The 21,183-nt window shown below is 37.1% G+C and overlaps 2 protein-coding genes across 3 annotated transcripts in view; one reads left to right on the forward strand and one right to left on the reverse strand.

Moving 5' to 3' along the window:
• On the reverse strand, nt 1–16,962 carry LOC116301429 (GRIP1-associated protein 1). The gene is made up of 35 exons (XM_031710482.2): nt 16,830–16,962; nt 15,072–15,184; nt 14,921–14,987; nt 14,325–14,386; nt 13,817–13,843; nt 13,676–13,726; nt 13,255–13,311; nt 13,012–13,147; nt 12,115–12,573; nt 11,658–11,707; nt 11,508–11,556; nt 11,351–11,421; nt 10,991–11,038; nt 10,808–10,839; nt 10,588–10,635; nt 10,182–10,227; nt 10,006–10,059; nt 9,513–9,590; nt 9,132–9,178; nt 8,899–8,944; nt 8,689–8,727; nt 8,460–8,555; nt 8,020–8,115; nt 7,618–7,722; nt 7,050–7,091; nt 6,811–6,924; nt 6,160–6,270; nt 5,546–5,710; nt 4,963–5,062; nt 4,101–4,152; nt 3,747–3,801; nt 3,567–3,674; nt 3,298–3,391; nt 2,835–2,986; nt 1–2,381 (listed from the first exon to the last, which is right to left on the reverse strand). The coding sequence occupies exons 2-35, from the start codon at nt 15,111–15,113 to the stop codon at nt 2,169–2,171; spliced, it is 3,012 nt and encodes a 1,003-aa protein (XP_031566342.2). The 5' UTR covers nt 15,114–15,184; nt 16,830–16,962; the 3' UTR covers nt 1–2,168.
• The window catches only part of LOC116301428 (RNA helicase MOV-10), a 10,715-nt gene continuing 5,256 nt past the window's right edge, over nt 15,725–21,183 (forward strand). For both annotated transcript variants that reach the window (XR_004197731.2, XM_031710480.2), the window contains exons 1-7: nt 15,725–16,432; nt 16,784–17,293; nt 17,867–18,122; nt 18,626–18,780; nt 19,318–19,506; nt 19,897–20,044; nt 20,390–20,557. Coding sequence is in view for 1 of the 2 variants with exons in the window: in XM_031710480.2 (XP_031566340.1) it covers nt 16,035–16,432; nt 16,784–17,293; nt 17,867–18,122; nt 18,626–18,780; nt 19,318–19,506; nt 19,897–20,044; nt 20,390–20,557 (1,824 nt within the window). In the remaining variant the exon portion in view is untranslated. The remainder of the gene's footprint in view (nt 16,433–16,783; nt 17,294–17,866; nt 18,123–18,625; nt 18,781–19,317; nt 19,507–19,896; nt 20,045–20,389; nt 20,558–21,183) is intronic.

Here is a 21,183-nt window from a genome sequence, read left to right on the forward strand (position 1 = left end):
TTCTGTGGAACTGTAAATGTGTTTATATTTTAACAATCTTACTTGTGAAAAGTTGAATGCCTCTTTTCAAACATTGGTTAACTGGTCACACACAAAGCTTTCAACCAAGGGTGCAAACTTTTTAAAACTACATTGCAGCCTTGTTTAAATGCTTTGTGGTTGACCGACCACTGAACAGATGTATTGAAAGTGGTTAATTGAATGAAATAGCCCCAAATTCTCTGGGCTAACCCACTTAATTGAGTTGAAAAACCAACCACGCCCTATTTCTATTGTTTTGACGTCAGTTTTGAATTTTGATAGAAAACCTGTCCCAGGGTTTTGAATTCAGCATTGATACTAACAGGGGAGAGCAGGGCTGAATTCAAAGCCAGGGACAGGTTTCTCATTGAAAATTAAAATCTGACACCAAACATTAGAAATGGGGCTTGGTTGGTTTTAAACCAGTTAAAACGAACATGCTCCCCTGCTGCCCTCGGTCTTGAATTTCAATGCAAACCCTTGACACTAGTGTTTTGACCTTTATGTATAAAATTTAGAACATTAGAGGCAATATGTCATCCCACATGGCAGCCAATTTTGTGGGAATTTGCCATAACTACATTGATCATATAATTAATTTAAATTAAAAATATATAGTATATACTAGTTATTTTATGGTTGTGAATGGCATACCATGGAATATCCAAGGCCTTCAGACGAGTGTATTGACAAAGGAAACACATTGAAGTGACAAGTGGGATATTTCATGGTGTGTCATGAGAAATCATTGGTTAATTAACTATTTTGTCCTTAACCATTCAAAATATACCTTGACCGCAATGCCTTATGGGAAAAAACAGTGGAATATTGCCTAATACGCAACAGCTTTCTGGCATTTTGATTGGCTATATTTTCAGTGGTGTTTGAATAACATTGAAACAAATCGACCCACTTAGTCTGTGCAGTTATGCATCTCTAAGAGTTTTCATGTATTACATCCTCTCTCGTACCTAAGATTATGTTTCTCATGGTCAGCATCTACTTCGGTTCTGATGGCGAGGAACACCAGTTCTAGGGACAAGATTTATTGATTATAATAGCATCCCACATATGCACAGTACTTTTTCCCCATGTTATTCAAAGCATCCATTCGTTGTAATATGTATTAGTCCCTAAGGCTTTATAGTATTTCACTGTAATACACTTGTAGTGAGTCATTAAACTGATGATGAACGATGGATATCATCCGAAATATCTTACTCAAAAAACTTCTAATCATTCTTTTCGTATATAAACTTTTGGCCCAAAGAAACATATTCATGTTTATTCACACGCTGTGACTACTGTTAAGCATGCCCAGAAAAAACAAAAGCGCTTTAAAAAAACTAAGTTACCATGTAAAGAATCTTCATGGTATCTTTTGGCAAAGTTTAAGTTTTTCTTCTGTTTCGCACGATAATCGTGCATATTCGTTATTAATATTTTGCTAGCTTTCTCCTTAAAGAAGGTTTTATAAATGAATATAAAAACATATGGCCTTTATTTTATCTTTAAAATGTATTTCATTCCCTTATCAATTGAGTTAGGTCCACCTAACTAAGTAATAGTTTATTTTAATTTTATATTGTTATTGGTCGTCGTGGATGTGGTCAAATTATTGGTGCAATATTGCTTGATTATTAGCAATCCTTCCGAAAAGACGTCATGTCACCTGCGCATCAATTGAATATGATGTCATGCAAAATGAAAGACGTCATATGCATAATATATAATATGATGCCATGTGCCAGCAAAACTGCCAAATGCACACTAATCGTCTTTTATTTGACATATCTCATACACATCAAATGGAATTGACGTCATGCAATATGAAAGATGTCATATGCATAATAAACAATTTGACGTTATGCACCAGCCAAGTCGCCACATGCACACTGAACATCTTTCACAAGCAAAGCCGTTACATGCGCATCAAACTGATATGACGTTATGCACAATGAAAGCCGTCACATTATGCGCAGATATCACACGCATGTCAAACGATCATGATGTCATGAGCAAGCCACGAATCAGGCCTGCAATTCTCTCATGGTCTTGCCTCCACTGATGTCTTGGCCTCAGAACCTCTTCGATTATCTTTTACTTTGCCTATTCACACCTTGGCCCAATTCAAACCTTAGCAGACTTTATTCGCCCGATTCATTCTCTTTAGTTGTGGTTTGTTCTATACCATTAGCGTCATCATTCATTGTGGAGTGATTCTGAATTGCTGACTCGGTGTTCTCTTGTTCATTATGGTTTCTTGGTGTACTACTTCTGTTAGGTTGACGGTTTTGTAGAATCGCTATTTCTTCTTTTTTGACGTATTTCTCCAGTTGTTTAGACAAACTGTCAATATCCTGTAAACAAAAACACAATGTCAAATTTCAATCACGCCACACTTATAAAACAGAATTATAAAATATTTGACATATAACACGCACGCTCATTGGTGGGCTACAGTGTTTATATCAGAGGACAGAGACACGCTCGCGCAAAGTTGTTCAAAAATATTTTATAAAAGCAATATAAAACAAATGTCTCTGTACTGTGATATAAACACTCTGAGAGCTCTAAAGCACTCGAGAATTATGAGAAAAACTTGGCTACGCCTCGAAAACTCTCATAGAAATGTATGATAATTCTCAATAGAAAGCTCCTATTCTGGTATTGTTGCCTGTCAATTTTTTTCAATTTGGATGAGCGCGCAACCTTGAGAAAACGGTCTACTGTTGCTGAAGAGCCCTTTTAAAGAAGCTTCAATAAAGATTATGTATGTATGGAAAAAGAAAAATAGCCGTTGTTTGGCATACTTCTTGCAGTTGGACATTCTTCATCAGCGTCTCTTCTAACATCACTTGGATCTTCCTGGTGTCAGTTTTGTTCCTTCCAATGCTTAAACTAGATTTCATCTTTTCTTTGATACTCGAAATCGTGGGCGACTTGGGCGATTCATTTATAGGACCTATACAAGAAAAGCATACAACATTATCATGATTTGCGCTTCTCGTAATGTAACGAAGTAAAAAATAAGTCAACATTTGTAAGTAATTATATTCAAAAACTTCAAATTTTATAGCATCCTCAAACAACCTCTGGGCTTTAAATCTTTAAATTTAAATCTAATTTTTAAATCCGCAAAACCAAAAATCCGAAATATACAAAGTGGAATCTAGAATCGAAAATATAGAATCTGGAAATCCAGCAACTGGAATCCAGAATCCACAACCATTACGGATTTGCCTACATATATCGTAAAGGTAAAAGACGACTCACCTAGTTTAGTTTGCATGGCATATGCTTGAATGACGTGCGATTTTTGCATCAAATCATCAGCAAGAGCACCACCCGTCTCTTCCAGGTGACGAACCTTAAGAGCATACGAGAACAACATTAGTATACCAAGTACAATTTTCCAGTCAAGTTTAAAAGGGAACGTACGATAGGACCTTGGTCACGCAAGTTCTCTCTCCTTTAACTACAGAGAGCGCGTTGCGTGACGATCCTAATGCGGCTGTGTAGAAGACTGGCCGTAACATGATCACCTTTTCTTCCAGAAGCCATTTTTCTTGTTGCACATCAGCAAGTCTTTCAATCAGATCAGTGGTGTCCTCGCTTAACAAGCCCGTCATGGATGATGTAGGACTTGGTGGCTGAAGAGGGATAGCAGAAATATGTAAGAAACAGGAAAAGCAAAACTAACAAAAATAAGGACTGTTTCTTACTCGAATATCTGGACTGTCGATGTCACTCCTGTTGGGACTCAGGATCGAAGAATCGCTAGACGTAAAAGAAGAAAGAAAGATTGTGTTACCAAGAAAAAGCACAGCACAGCACAGCACAGCACAGCACAGCACAGCACAGCACAGCACAGCACAGCACAGCACAGCACAGCACAGCACAGCACAGCACATACAGCATACCTCTAGTAAATTAAAAAAATTCTATTCCCCAAAACTGATCTTCGAGCATGCGCAAAAAGAAATAAGGACTCTGAGTACGAGATCGTTCCCCAGTGAGCTTGCGAGTATAGCCTTAGAGCGCATGTCTAATCAAGTCTAAACCCACGGTGTTCTTACCCGCTGTTTCTTCGTTGATATGATCCTGGAGCGTGAAAAAGTTCGTCAAAATCTTAACAGAAAGAAAGAAAGACCCATTCAGAATGGGAGGCCTGTTTAGCACTATGACAAGCCACCTTACCAAAGAAACCATATTCAAGGGAATGACATGCGGTCTGAGGGAGAAAACATTACGCCCGAATTGAATTAGCTTTTATTGCAGCGTTTTTGGTTCTGTTCAGGAGGAACCAGAACCAACTAAAGGCCCGTTTACACAGGCGATTTATTCGGCGATTTCCACTGCGATTCTTGCAGAAAAAATCGCCGAAAAATCGCACTAAATTCGAACATGTTCAAAATAGTGGTGATTCATCGGCGATGTGAATTTATCGAAATCGGCGGTAGTTTACACGAGCAATTTATGATCACACGTGAATCGCCACAAGAATCGATGTGGAAATCGCGCTGCAAATCGACGAAAAAATCGCCTGTGTAAACGACCTTAAGAACGCCTGCACTGCTGGCTAAAACTGAAAATGTCGATGTATTACTGGAACATTACCACAGAAAAATGGGACAACAGACAACAGGAGCCTGGTGCCCGATTTCCCTGTTGGACGTTTGCTCGATAAGCGATGAACCATTAGATCTTTGAGATGGAGGTTGCATGAATTTTATTTTTATAACCCTTACACGCAACGTTTTTTGTGTTTGCTCGATATTTCTTTTCTAAGAGCGCGATTTGTTTTCGTAGGTGAAGTGATTTACGCAACCCTCCCCCCCCCCCCCCATAATCTAATGGTCCGTCCCTAACCGCGCGTAAGATCTCAAACAAGTGTCATCAATGATTTTCGTCAGAAACCAGTACGCAAGAAATCCTTACTTTGCTTTGCTCTATTTTCTGATAAAGCTTCTTGTAGTTTCTGCTGTAGCTGATCAGCACGTTTTCTTTCTAGTCTATATTGCCTTTTTAGGTCCTTTACCTAGAAATGCAAAGACGAAGACAAGTCTTTCTTCATTATATATGGTATGCACGTATGAGGGTATAGCTTCTTCATAGACTTAACCACAACAAACCCCTTGTAAAAAGGATTGGGGCGTTGTTGCTTGCTAGCTGTGCTTCCTCATTCTCTTCAGAATAAGATTCTTTGCTTGAGTGGTATTGTGAAATTGACACGTCTTGAAATGCGAATGGAGTCAAAGAAAGTAATAACACTCAATAGAATGACACATGTTGAAAATATTGAGTTGTACCCATATTCATGTGTCTTCTCATGCGAAACCGTTCAGTAAAGTAATAATACTCAAGAAAATGACACGCAGGTTGAAATAGGAAAACATTGAGTGGCATCCACATTCACGTGTCTTCTCATGCGCGACCGTTATGACAACAAGTAATGATACTCAAGAGAATGACACGCAGGTTAAAAACATGGCGCCCAAGCTAAAGGAGTCTATTGACATACCAGTTGATCTCCTTTCTTGCCAGCTATCTTATTCTCTACTTGTTTATCCTTCAATTCCTGTGTTAGTTTAGTAATCTCCTCTGACCGGTCTTCCATTTCCTTACTATGTTCTTCCTCTTGTGATTCGATCTTGGCATTCAACTCTTCTATCTGAGAAGTCAGTTCCTTTTGACGGAAAACATTTAGATAAGTCTGGGTATTAATAGACGCTATTTCTGTCTCGTGCAGAATTTTCATCTGCTTAATCACAAATTTTCATTAGAATTCTAGTTGACAGGGCTTGGTGCTTAGTGTTTGACCAATATTAGGAGCAGATAATGAGATCCAAAGACTTTTATCAGCTGATTGTAATCCAACAGTAAGTCCGCTTTGATTTGGAACTATAGAACCCTTGCTTGTGACGTCAAAGCAGCTCAATTTGGAGGACAAAACAAAAGAATTTCAATTTCCTGAGAATTGGAAATCCATTGTTATGTCCTCCAAATTGAGCTGCATTCCGACAAGGGGTCTATAGGTTTAAGCACTTCTATTCTTCTTTTTTTCTCATAGGAATAAACTTTCTGTCACGACTGTCAAGACTGACCGAAAAATTCAAGAATCAATAAAATACTTACTGCTATTTGCTTCTCTCTTTCCTCATTCAAACTGGACATATCTTGCTTGTGTTTTTCGATCAAATCTTCTGTATTTTTCTTGTTTTGCTCTTTTTCAGCATTAGCAGCCTCCTAATGACACGACAAGACAATGTTTCCTTATTTCAACAACGCTGAGACCGTTTAGGATCATGGTAAGCACTATTTCATATTAAACAAGTAAAGGTTTTAATATGAACTGCAGCTTGAGGATGCGCACAGGAGGTGAAAATGTAACTGGTAAAAGATCTCAAGTCCATCAATATATACTAAGCATTTGAAACGTAAAATGCTTCGACCCCTCAGCCTCCTCTTTATGGGGGAGGGGGTGGGGGCTCCAAGGGGAGGGCCATAAGTAAAAATCGGAACTTTTGTGAAGGGTCTAACCTTTTTATTTCGATAAAAGCTGTTTCCTTGTTGACTTAATAGGAGGTCCGTCTCATGAATTTCTTACTGATAGTGAAAGGGGGGAGATATACAATATTTTTTAAAACGTTTACTGCAAATCTACCAGCCATCCCCATCCCCCCTTACAAGGTTACGTGCTATGGAAGCAAGTTATTAGAACTGTAAACATTTCTGTTCTTGCTGTTCATGTTTTTAAAATGAGGTGTGAAATCACTCACTACTTGCCTCAGTTTTGGCCAGCGTTCGTTCAAACCAGCCACACTTCTCTTCTGAAGACTGCAGCTTGGACTTGCTGTCGTTTAGTTTCTGCTGTAGATCGTCTGCTTCTTTACGCAATTTCTAAGAGAAAATTTCATATTCATTAAACATGGCATACGCCATTTTTCCATGTTTTATCATCAATAGAACTTGCAATTAACGTGGTAGATTTTTTATAAGACCGCAACCTAAAGCTGTAGTTGTACCTTTTCACCTGTCAGTTGGTTGGTCAATTCAGTCACAGCTTTCTAAAGAAATAATAAATGTAAGAAGAACTTATTAGGATTATGAAGAAGGTAAGAGAAATGGGGTATTGAAGAAAGCAAAGTGTAACATGGATGGAGACAGTACCACTGTCATTGTTTTTATGAGGGTAGCACTTAATAGCCAGTGGCTAACGATCCTGTTGGCCTTGTTCCATGATTGAATTGGAATTTAGAAGTCGTTTTTTGTGGAGGGAGAAAAAATGGAGAAACCAGAGAAAAATCCTTGAAGCACAGGAGAGAAACAACAAACAATTCGACTCATTCCACTCACAACACAAAGCACAGCAGGCGAGCGCTCTCACCACTACGCCACCCATGCTTCATGCTTCCCTAACAAGGACATGGAGGGAATTAAGTTTGGGTTGAGAGACGGGGAAAAAGAGTACAGAGACATTCAGTGGAAAAGATAAACTGAGACAGGAATGTACCGTAAGGTAAGAGAGAGAGGGGTAGTTAACAGGATCGAGGAAGAGGGTCATAGTTAAGGATAAAGTGAGAAACAACAGACCTTATGCTCTTCTTGTAACTTCTCTATCTGTTCTCTGTGTGTCTGATCAACTTCTTGTCGTTCAATTGCCATCTGGTCCAATGCACTCTTACGTTTCTCAGCAAGCTAAGAAATTTCAAAACAAAACAAAAACGAAAAATTCTGAGCAACAGACCAATTGCTTGTAAAAGCAGAAATTATCACGTTATTCACCAATCTCTTAAAAAAAGGTAGAATGTGTCAAACTGCTGCCTGGATCAGTGATGTTGATACCAGGAGTGTAGTGAGGTATTAGTCATGGGGTGGGGGGGGGGGGGGGGGTGGGGAGTCCAGGAATCAAACCTGAGACCCCTTAGGTGAGAGTCAAGTTCATTACCACTACACTACCCAAAGGATCTCTGAAACCAAGAAATGAAGGTGTACCTTTGAGGTTTCTTCATAAGAGGTAGCAAGCTTATCTCTTTCTTCTGTTAACTGTTGGATTTGTGTGTTCAAACTGTCGATGGCACCTCGTTGCTCCTGAAACCAAGAGCTTTTCATGAGTAATAATTGGGAGTGGTCCAAGAAATGATCACCATGGAACACCTTAAGCAACATGCTACAACTATAATATATTTCATGGGTAGTAGAAAGTAGTCCAAGAACTGATCACTGTGGTACACCTTTAGCAACTTGCTACAACTATAATCTATCATGGGTAGCAGCAAGTGGTCCAAAAACGGATCACTGTGGAACACCTTCATCATCTTGCTACAACTATAATATATTCCATGGGTAGTAGCAAGTGGTCCAAGTGGTGCTACTGCTGACTATGATCTCTCATGGATATCAGTGAGAGGGTTAATATGGATTTGTTGTGTTACCTTGTCTTGTTCTCTTAAACCAACAACAACTGAGTTCAGCTCCAAGTATTTTGTTTCACTTGATTGAATTTTTTCTTCAAGTCGTGAGATAAGGTCCTGATGTTAAAAAATGGCATTTGTTGAAACACTTATTTACTTCACACACTATCAGGGATTAACAGAACCTGTTCTGCCAATCTGAGGCAAGGCAGTGCACGCAAGTGTTAATTAAAATGTAAAATCTGCTTACTGCTGCTTCCTCAGCTTCTTGTGCATTCATTACAAGTTTCTAAAAGAAAGAACAAGCACTCTTTCAGTAATTACAGTAAAACAGAGTTTCAAGGCAGAAATCCCAATACATTGAAAAATGCTAATACTCTGAATGAACATGGATAAAACTCCAACAAAGAATCTTATTCTCAAGAGAATGACATATGGTCTCAAATAGGTGGTGAGTTACCTTATTAAGAGTTTCAAGCTCTTTCGCTATGGTGTCTTTTTCTGATCTAAAAGAGAGTTAACATAAGGAACAATATAGATCAATGTAAAAGGTTAGAGTTTCTTGATGTTAGAAGTCTGAAAGCAACACGAAGCATAGGGTATTGGGGAAAAAAATAACAATATTAATACAGACAAGATAATGGAAACAAGGATTGGATGGGTAGTCAAGGAATCATGGGATATGGTGAGTACCTTAACTGGATGACTAATTGTTCTGTTTCTTCAGCACTTGATGATGCCTTCATAAGAATCCAAAAAGAAATATAAAAACTAATGTAACAGGTCAAATAGAAAGCATCCTTAAAAAGTACATTTAAATACTATGCTACTCTGTTCAGGCCCATTGCCAGGGGTTATTTGAAGGTGTAAACGAACGTGAGAAAAATTACTTCTAATTGGTTGACATTGTGCAGCTCCTACAATGTTTCATCTAAAACAAATTCAGCCAATCATAGCCAAGCATTTGCACTCGCACAGATAACCACAGCAGTTTCTTTGGAAACACTAAATTTCAAAATTTTACAACAAAATTCTTGAAATGCTACATATACATTCATAGTATAGCTGTCCTACCTTGCTTTGTTGGTTAACGATAGAGTTCTGTAGCTCTTTTATCATTTCACTACTTTCTTCCTGAAGTTCAAAATATCTCTGCAACACAAAAAAGATTGGGTACTTAGCTCACTCTTCAAACCTTCAAATCTTATTGATACCCTGACACAACCTCTGGGCTGATCAAAGTCAGGGCACAGCTAACTCACAGATCAAACCCTGAAACAACCTCTGGGCTAATCAAAGTCAGAGCACGTCTAACTCACAGATTGAACCCTGAAACAACCTCTGGGCAGATCAAAGTCAGGGCACAGCTACTTTACGAACTGGGAAAACTGGGAAGAACCAAAAGAAAAGCCTACATGTAGAATCAAGGAAGAGACCAAATAAGCTCATAAACTTATAAACTATATACACAGAGGTTCACAAGAGGCGAGACCACTACTGCTATTCCACCCTAGATTCCCAAAGGGTTCTCAAACACTAGAACAAAATTATTTTCAAAAGTGTTTACCTGGTTTGACGTCCCAAGTTCTTCCTGTAACTTTGTCATTTGTTCAGCAAGAATCTGAGATCAAAAGATATAATGACATTCGAAAGAACCAGAGGTATGAAATTCAAGGATCTTTGGGTGCAGGACAACCTCCTACCAAAGTGGAAAACCCCACAAAACTATACAAATCTTTTTACCCTTATTTCATTATCTTTCTTTGCTTTCAAGTCATCCATGGCTTTCCTAAGTGATAAAAACAAATACAAACAATAATATAATCTATAAAATATATGAGCTTACTTTCTGATTGGTTGGGGTGCATGCTTTATCAAAGCACACAGCATTCACTTTAAAAGTACTGTATCATTTATTATGATTGCAGCTGTTTTATTGCTACTTTCATAAACATGCGAACTCTGTAGCTGTGATTTCCCCATTGGAATTTGGTTTTTCACTGCCGTCAGTTAAAAATGTGAAAGCTACCGACTGATTAGTTTTGATTGACTGCACCGAGAAACCAGATTTCAGTGTGCAGCTTGCTTTGTGAAGAAATAAGGCATATGACCATGTTGATCATGAAAATATCAGTAATGCTTGTCTTACTTGTTTTCTGAATAAAAATGTTCTTTTTCGTCTTGAAGTTGGAGATAGCTACAGGGTAACAAGACAATCAAAGGAAAAGTTAATAATGTTCGGAAGACTGGACTGAGTCACGTGATAGGCTCAGAAATATTCCCTCATGGTTCGATGTCGCTCGGTAGAGTTATGTAATCATAGTGTTTGAGTTCGAGAAATATTGCGGTATATGTATTGCGGTACTTACCTTTCTTGTTTCTTTTTAATTTTATCTGTCAACTAGAAAACAAACAATTTTTATTTTCTAATTTCAAAATTAAGAATCAAATTTGTAACTTCTGTATATGACATAATTGAAAAGTGAAGTATTCAAGCTCTAATCGCACCCCTATATTGTTGAACAATATTATAACCAGTGTTAATGTCTGACCTTAGCAATTTCATCTTTCAAGCTTGCTGTTTCTGTTTGACTGCTGGCCTAAAAAAGTACAGAATATGTGAAAATGAAAGCGAAAAATGGTTTGAGTGACAAAATTATGACAACTGATATTGTAATATGAAAGTGAAATGTATAACAGCCGAGGACTGTGCTGGTATTCTTTCCAGCTGCATTTTTCGCCTCCAAGAAACTGCAAAACTAAGGGCTACTTTGCAAGTCATTAAAAAAATAAATGACTTGATGACTCAGCTTGATAATTTTTTGCCTCAAGTTTTTGACAACAAATATTTCAGTTTCTATCAGACCTCCTGTAAAACATGGTCATGTACTGAAAGTGAATTGACATTTTACCTCTTTCTGTTGTAGCTGTTCTTGAAGAAGACGCTTCTCCTCTAGCTCAGTGTCCAAGCGCAACTGTAATCCTACAATAAAAATAAATATAAAGTAATTATTTGCTCATAAAATCTAGAACTTCATCCGTCCGTCCGTCCGTCCATTTTTTCAATACCTGACATTTCTTTTAATTGCTTTTCCAAAGATGAAATTTTGGCTTCCGCCTGAAATGAAAAATAAAAAAAAAAAAAAAAAATGTAATGGAGTATTTCAACCTTTAGTTCAATTATTTTCAAGAATGTGAAACCCACTCTTCATTATTTACCTGTTGAATGTGTTCCTTTGACAGTTTAGGGCCTTGAGTAAATTGAAAATCTTAGAAAAATAAATCAATCAAAAGTTAAAGTGAGACATATAAAACTGATGTTACCCAGTTGCTTGGGCTTCCTGTGGTAGCTGACACAGGCAACCCAAACAAATCAGTATGGCATTACTCGGACTCTCAACTGCAGAACTCTGTAAACAGTGGCGAGAAATAAGGTATCTGGTATGTGATGTGCATGCTCAAATTTTATTTTTTACTTGTACAATGCTTTAATTTCTAGGGTTTCTTAGATTCTTTGGCATTTCGTAGAGCATACACAGTAAAAATAACTGGGCCCTAGGGTCAAGAGTAGAAAAATGCATACCCAGTTCCTTGGGCTCTCTGTGGCAGGTGAAGACACAGGGAACCCGATACATCAGTCTGCGCACCAATGTTGTGAAATATAGAATACACTTACTTTCTGTTGAGGAAAGTAAAGCAACCAATGCTTCCAATAACCTTTCCCTTGTGCTCTGTAATTCTTTGTTCAGATGTAATTCAGTAGCATTCCCTTCATTATTCCCACTATCTTCCTTTTCAGATTCCTTTTCTTCAGAATTCTCTTGTGACTCCTCATTATCATCTTGTGCGTTGTCACCCAAGCTCTTACTTTGAAGAATTTTACTTATTTTCATACTTAATTCATTAAGTTCATTATTAAGTATATTCTGTAAGGCTACAGTATTGTCATTGTCATTTGAGGTCTTTGACTCCTCCAGCTCATTTTGCTCACTTTGAACCATATTTTCTTCAGTACTTGAGCCTAGCTTTTCAGATGCTGTAGTGTCAGATTTCCTTCCGTCTGTTTCAGTGGTAGACAAATTTTGAAGCTGTTGTTGAAGGTCGGTGATTTCTTGCTCAGATTTTTCTTGTACACCTAAAGATAATTTTAAATGTTGAGTGGAAGAATGGAGAGGAGACAGCTTTCAAGATAAATCAATGTCATCACTAATCATTTCATTGATTGGCTGTTTGCTTGCTTGATTGACCTATGGGGATTTATTATCAACATGCATCACCACCATCTTCATCATCATGTATCATCACCATCTTCATCATCATGTACAGTATCATCACCATCATCTACATGCATGGCCACCATCTTCATTATCTCGTATCATCACCATCTTCATTTCATCATCATGTATCATCATCATCTTCATCATCATGTATCATCATCTTCATCATCATGTATGTATCATCACCATCATCATTATCATGTATCAACACCCTTTTCATCACCATGCATGACCTACATTTTTATATAGAATTAACCACAAAATATTTCTCAGTCATATAACAAACAGGTTCTTACTTGCTAGACTTTTCTGCAAGGCCGCATTCTCAGCTCTCAATCGTCTTAATTCAGAATCATTTCCACTAGATTCTTGTCCCCCAGATTTCTGCAGTCTCTCGTTGTCTTTTTTGACCACTTCATTTTCTTCAGTCAACTGAAGCAAAAATAAATAAATAAAGAAGTCAATGGATGAAAGAATGGGTGAAAACATGAAACAAGAATAAAGCAATAAATAAATAGCAAAAGAAAACCACTACTTACCCTAGTTATCTCAAGTAGAAGGGTCTGGTTTTGTAGTTTGAAATTTTCTTCTTGAGCCTAAAGTAGTCAGGAAAATAATCAATATTATTTGATCAAGTTATAAGAATAAATATAATATCATTAGCCGCTCATAAAATAAGTTTTAATATACTGGTATTTAATAGTGCCTCCATCTTCCTAACTTATAAACAGGATATTGCAAAAATTCAGTACTCCCTGCTGCCCTTGTATAATACCCCCCCTCCTAACCTACCTCCTACCTACCTCCTAACCTACCTAGAGGATGTCGCAACAGGTTAAACAGCAGTAGACTACCATCAATCAAATGGAAAATAATCTCTAATGATTTCTTGATTGATGATAGTCTACTGCCGAATAAACTGTTGACTTTACATGTCATGGAAACCAGTCTTAAATATACCTGGAATTGTCTTTGGAAGCTCTCATTTTCTTCTACAAGCAATGAATATTCCTTGAAAATATCAAATGCAAATTAGTCAAAGAATAAGAGATAAACAAATACTAGAAGCATGATAAAACACATTGAGGTTTTATTGTATACCTTTTTGTTTTTGCTCTTGTTTATTATCTGTTAACAAAAGTATGAATATTAATTAATATGAAATATATAAATGAGGTTATTGTTAATAACGTTACAATAGCTAGAGTTCTAGCTAGATCCATTTCAGTTGAATCAGAAAGGGAATGAAAGAAACAAAAAAACAAAGAAACAAAGAAAGATAGGAAGAAACAAAGAAAGAAAGAAAGAAAGAAAGAAAGAAAGAAAGAGAGAAAGAAAGAAAGAAAGGAAGGAAGGAAGGAAGAAAGAAACAAAAAAGAAAGAAAGAAAGAAAGAAAAATTAGAGATAGAAAGAAAGACAGGAAGAAAGGAAGAAAGAAAGAAGCAAACAAACAAATAAACAAAAAATGAATGAATGAATGAATGAATGAAAAGAAAGAAAGAATGAGCGAACGGAAGGAAGGAAGGAAGAAAAGAAAAGATGAGGAAAAAAAAGGGGAAAAAAGGAAAGAAATAGAAGAAATAAAATAGAAATGACATTTATGATGACCTTGTTGTACTTTTGGATTTCTTTTTCTTGCAAGGACACTTTATCGTGAAGTTGAGTTATTTCTGTTAACAATAAATTCCAATCAATCATGAATTAGAAGGCTAACAGCTGATAAAAAATTATCATGGCCAGTATTAAAATATGATAAGAATTAATAATTTTCTAGGATTCAAAATTAAGTTCTATATTATTCTTAAATTTAAGCTTTATACACACATGTATGCACGTGACTTGTAAATAATTTTCCAACAAAAATGTCTTAATACTTTAATTCATGATGAAATTTCAAAGCTTTCACATCACATGCCTTTATGACTTTGATTTCTGATATTATATTCTAATTTTTATAATCACATTTATGATTTATGACGGGTATTAAATCTACATCAGAATTCAAATAAAGTCGTTCAGCTTTATAAGCTTACATCTTGCAAGTGAAGCTCGATCTCGTTTGAGCATTCAAAAAATATTTTCAAAACACAAAACGTAAAATAGCTATAAATTATTAAATATTCCAGATAAATAAATGATCCCCAGGAGAGCATAAAGAGTCAATTAAAGTCACTATTTTTATGAGTAAAGTGACACTGACTGACCTGCTAAGTGTCGTTCTTTTTGTCCTTCAAGCTCATAATTCAGCGTCCTCAACTCTATCAACTGCTCCTGTATTCATGCAAATAGAAAGAGTATTTCATATTTGTTCGTATTAGCCGTTGTTTTAGTTCTATGATAAGTGTTTTTAAGTACCTGCATTCGACAAAACTCTTCTGTCGATAAGGACTGCGCCATCTTGGCAAGCAGGAAGAACAACAACCCCCATGAACCTTTGCCTTCCTATTTTCCCGTCAGCCTCTAAATATCTAAATAATTTTACATTTTTTAAAAGAATTTTTTAATTATAAATATACAATATTTAGTTATAAGATATCATGTTTAACAATTAATGTTTTTTGCAAAAAAATTAAAAAAAAAAAGGAAAAAGAGAAGAAAATGAAATATATAACTGGGCTTCCTGTGGTGTAAAGTGGCGTTGAATAGTTGCAATATAATAAATATTAAATTTTTTTATTGTCTATAGGATATCGATGTCTAGGATATCATTTTAACGTTTAATACTTTTCCTAAGACTCTTTTGCAAAAAAATAATTTCAAAAACATAATTAATGACGGGGCCACTGTGGTATGAAGTTGTCATACGTTTGACTAAGTGTTTTGGGTAAAAAAATATTTGAAACCTTATCAGAATTGACTTGACTGGATCGACCTTCTTTAACTGCCATCAAAACGGAAGAACCTTCTTTTTGTGAACCCAAAAATATTTCAACTGAATAAGAAATATTATTGGGTTTCCTGTGGTCTAGAGTTCTGATAATACAAATCTATTACTATCCCAGGGAGGGGTGAGGATGAATATTTTAATCCACTGTTTTTTGAACATAGTCCATGGATTTTTAGTTAAGACTTTAGACTTTTAAGCTGATCAGATCTGGTTTGAATGGATCGATCTTTTTTAATTCCAAAAATACTGCAGTTCTTTTGCTGTAGTCTAAAAAATAGGTCAAGTTTTCCGGTCTGAGCGCGTGGCACCAAAGCATTTTGGAAATGAGGTCATCACAATTCTTCATCTGAGCTTTCCTTTTTTCCAGTTTTTTTTAGTATTCTTAAGCTACAGATTTTGGTTTCATTACTTTTTCCTCATCCTGCATCAAGATGCCTCGAGCAAACACTCAACAACAGATAGCAATAACCAAAGATTTTTGGAAATTTCTACGCTCGAAAAATCTGAAACCAGACTCAAAACAGGAGCTAAGAAATATTTATTACGACGAGTTCAAGAAAGGGCTAATTCCTTCTGGACCGACTGTTGCTTTTTCTTCAATTTTATATCATTTAAAGAGGATGAAGAGGCTAACGAAAGGCAGTGAGCCTGATTCAATATTATACTATGAGAGAAGAGGCAAGAAGATGGTTATTGCAGTCGATCAGACGTATGTCCAAAGACGTAAAAACCGTCAAAGTGGGCAAAAGAGGAAAGATGTCAATGATAAGGAAGTTCCAAGAAACCAAAGCTTTGTTGAAGACCTCAAGAAGGTTTTTCTGAAGAATAAGTAAGTTTGATTCTATTGAGACAGTATAGTTGGTCTCCCACCCTCCCCCTTCCCCACACTCCCCCCCCCCCATACACACACGCTCCCATTCTATCCTATTCCACCCCCTCCCATCCCATCCTTCAGGAGCTAAAATGGCTAGATTGGTAATGAAGTCCACTGGCAGCAAAACAAAATTGCAAGACATGTCCCATAAGTTACAAGTATTGATTCACTTTATACCCATACCCAAGATTGGTCTGTACGACTTGCACTTTTACTGTCAGCGGACTTCAAGTGAATTAATCCTTGGGGACATGTCTTACAATTTAAGACATGTTGCAATTATCATTTCAAAAATATTTTTTTCAGGGACATTCTCACTGAAGACAAGAAAAATGTTCGAATATACTCAGACCTTGACATCTCGCATGGAGTGATTGACTTTGGAGAGTTTCCAGTTAATGGCAGCTCTGAAGTCCTCGAAATCACAATCAAAAATACAGGGGCCACTCCAGTTAAGTTGAAAAGATTTGCTGCTCTCGACAAAGTTTCAGAATTTATCTTAGAAGACAAGCATCGTGTAACTGAAATGAACAGTGAAACATTCAAGGTTCTTAAAATAAATAGCTTGAAGCAATATCGCATATCTGCACTCTTCAAGCCGTTAAGCCTGGGAAATTTTAAACTACCAATAGTATTTGAGTTTGAAGAAGAAGGGCCTGAAACAAAGGTTTTCCATGTCGCACGATTCTTGGTCGGACAAGCAACAGATGAAGCTGTTAGGAGTATTCTGCCAACAGCAGAATATCATCATCCTTCTCCTCTTGCAAAGATTTATGATCCAAAGGTTGATGTCATTGCTGGGGTACCTCCAGATACGTAAGTGTTGGCAAGTTTAAAAAAAAAAGATTCATAAATTGCAAAGTAAAGTGATTTTTGCATGAGTTGGAAGCATACAGTTCTACCATCATCATGCCATCACTACCAACAACAACATCACCACCAGCCAGAATGACTAGCATCATCATCACCACCACCATTCACCTCCACCATCATCATTATCATCACCAAAATCTTCATCATATGCATCATGGCCAGCCATAACCACCACCACCATCATTATCATCGTCATTACAAACATTAACATCACCATCACCATTCAACATCATCATCAACAACACTGTCATCATCATCACCTACACCATCGCACCGGCATCGCGGAGGTCATGGGTTTGATTCCTGTTGAAGCCTGAAATCATTTTTTCAGGTCTTTCTTTACAGCGTTCGCTTAGTCGCGCTCATTCACTGTGATTATCAACACATCTATCATTATTTCACCACAGTCCTATCCATTGAATATTCATCACCTACACCAATTCAACTCTTATCATAATGGTCATCATTATCTTTATCAAGGTTATCATTTATCATATTATTTTGTTTTATAACCAGACATGAAAGCAGGCTAGTATACAAGGTTCGTCTTAATCAGTACCGAATCCCCTTTGAATTGAGAGTCAGCCTAAACAAAGGCAATCCAAACAGTCACCTTGAGGAGCTTCTCCAAGCAGAGTTGTCATCAAGGAACTACCGAGAAAGATTTGCAGCTCTGTTGCACATTGAAGAAATGCAGATGGAGGTTGATATTCATCACTATGATAAGCACAATGCAACAATGACCCGAGATGGCCCATTTCTGGTTCTCAAGGTTGGTATATATACATGCAAAAAATATATATATATATTTAAATTCAACACTCAACAAAAATACATCCCTATTGATGCATAATACACTCCATTCCAGGCAGCTCCAAAGAAAGGTCTTGAATGTGTTCTCTACATACCTTGAAGAAATTTCACTCCTTTTCATGGACCTTTATGAGCTGAATTAACAAACATTGCACTGTGTAGCTTCCGTACAAACATTTTTTGTTAGTCATGCCTTTTAACTAATATGTTGTTGTTTATACCCAAGCTAAACTCAATGCATCCTATAATATTGAACTCAGAGAAGGTATATGGGAAAGCTATGAATATGTAATCATAATTATAATTTTCCTTAAGTCATTTACAGAGTACAGCAGTCAGTAAAGCTAATAAGTGCATTGAGTACAGTACATAATACTATCATCAGGTTAACCAGATATTGATGCTGGCCCCTTACCAGAATTGACTGCAAGTTCTACATTTGTATTCCTTCCTTCATTTCAGGTTCCTGGTCTTGCTGAAAACCGTCCATCCGTCATCAAAGGAGATCATCTTTACGTAAGGATACAAGACAAGGATGGTGTTGCAGAGGACAAAGAATATCAGGGATTTGTGCATCATGTGGAGCTGAATGACGTGAAACTTAAATTCCATCAGAGGTAAGTTATATAATGTAACAACTTGGAGAATCAAGGAGCAATAGCAATAACATTAGTGCACTCACCTCTGGAGTCTCAGGCTCAATTAACCATTTTTCATACGTTTTTCATCAAACACAAAGTGCTCAAGGCAGGTGCCAAGGTACTTTCAAAGGATTATTCAAATTTGAACCTTGCAACCTCGACTGAATGCTTTGTGTTTGACCAGTGAACCGTTGTATGGAAAAGGGTGAATACAATTATTACTGGACTTGCCATCGCACATGAGAAGAGTTTGTTTTGTCTCTCTCTCCCTTGATTTGAGGATTTTCTCTACAGTGTAGGTTCTTTTTATCTCTGGGGTCTCATGCTTGATTACTGAGGAGCTAGGCATCACATGTTAGGGGGGGGGGGGGGGGCTAGAATTTTTATCCATGGAATTCAAACTAAGACAAACTAAGATTTCATTCTTGTGAAAAATAGGGGCTAATCTAATAATCATCTAGCATTTTGGGAGTGCCTGTATTAATGCATTCATCTGATGTAATATAATTTCAGTTTCCATAAGAAATACATCAAGGGAATGAAAGTCCAAGTGAGGTTCACCTTTGGAAGGACGCCCCTCAAGATAATGCATCGTTCTCTGCAACTGCATTCTGATGTCGTTGAGTTTGATCAAGTCTTGGCTCTAAATAAAGAAGAGGGGCAACATTTAGAACGTGTTTGTCCTGTACAAGTGGTGAAAAAGTAAGTTATAAATAGAACTGTCAAATTATAGTCCTTATTTAAAATTGAGTGTGATTGATTAATAGTGATATGAAGTCTGAAATTAAGATTGTTTACAATTTCCCATGACTTACAGAAATTCCTCAGATTCTTCGCACTTTTTCACTTTTTTCAAAAAAATAATTATACTTTTTCATAAAACTTATACTTTCTTAGATAGTTTCCATGCAATTTCAGGCCCTAGCTTTTCCAGTGTTTTGGAGTTGATGTAAAATGAAATGACACCGATTAGTCTCCAATATCAAAATTATTTATTTCCCAAGGGGTCTATTAAAGCAAGCAACCTCTATTTAGTCAATCAGTGTCCAACGTCCTAAAAATGGGTTCCAATGCCATGTTTTTTACCCACAGGCTTTTCAATGCTAAGCTGGAAAAAAACCCAGAACAATTCCAGGCAGTTACCAATATAGTGCTTGGTACATCACGACCTGCTCCATACCTTATCTTTGGTCCACCAGGCACTGGAAAGACAGTGACAGTAGTTGAAGCAATTAAACAGGTAACTAATGTATATCAGACTATGTTTACAGAGTCATACATTATAGTAAAACATGGACCAACAGTAATAGTAGTGCTAATACCATTAAACAGCAGACCAAGCTTGAAATTTCCATATCATGAATGGTTATCACTTGATGAGTGAAAAACATATGGTATTGACTTACAGCAAGTTCACAGTAAGACATGTAACATTGAAATGGTCTTCCCATTGTCTTCCAAAAAATTCTTCATACCAAATTGCATAGTTACGGCTATAAGATATGGTACGAGTACAGTATGGCCCAGGAATTTGCAGCATAGATCGATTCCCACTGAATGATGAAATCTGCTGTTTTGTTTGTAGGTGCTGAAGTTATTTAAAAACAGCCATGTTCTGGCCTGTGCACCATCCAACAGTGCAGCAGATCTAATCCTTGAACGTGTTATTGAACACAATGTTGTCCCAAAAGCACAGATGCTCCGGCTTAATGCATATGGACGTTCACAGTCAACTCTACCAGAATCTATCAAGGTACATGTACACCTCTCCAGTATATTCTCATTGCTTACTCCTTACTTTGAGGGGCACTTTCCACAAATACCATAGTTTGTAACCATCATTATCATCATCATCATGCATCATCATAGTGGAAATGGGAGGGAATTTTCCCATTAATCTGAGATTTAGTAGGGTGATCCTTCCAATTTTGTTAGCATTCATTGCAAATGGAATCGTTCCCACAAGTGTTAATGCATGCCATGCAAAGTGCCCTTCTATTGCAATGTTTAGACCAAAGTGTTTAGTATGATGTAGGTTGTGGTCATCTTAGAAGAGTCTTGAAACCCGGGGGGTACTCTTGCCTGTTTAGGGTAGGGATGTGCTGCTGAGCCCACTGATCCCTGACTCTGTTCCAGAGTAAAATCGCTGAAATTCATTCCCTGTTCCAGAGCAAGATCGATGAAAATCATAACCTGTTCCGGTATTGCGAAAATGGATACCCTGTCCCAGAGAGGAGAGAGCATGATTTCATATACCCTGTCCCAGAGCAAGTACGATTTTATATTCCCTGTTCCAGAAAACCATACCCTGTTTGGCGGCAAATACCCCTATAGCGAGTATAGGGGAGTACCCCCCGGGTCTTGAAAGAAGTGTTCATC

The sequence above is a fragment of the Actinia tenebrosa genome, unplaced genomic scaffold (genome assembly GCF_029948245.1).
Source record: "Actinia tenebrosa isolate PJP-AT-01 unplaced genomic scaffold, QUT_ActTen_1.0 PGA_scaffold3__52_contigs__length_22856419, whole genome shotgun sequence".
Taxonomy (NCBI): domain Eukaryota; kingdom Metazoa; phylum Cnidaria; class Anthozoa; order Actiniaria; family Actiniidae; genus Actinia; species Actinia tenebrosa.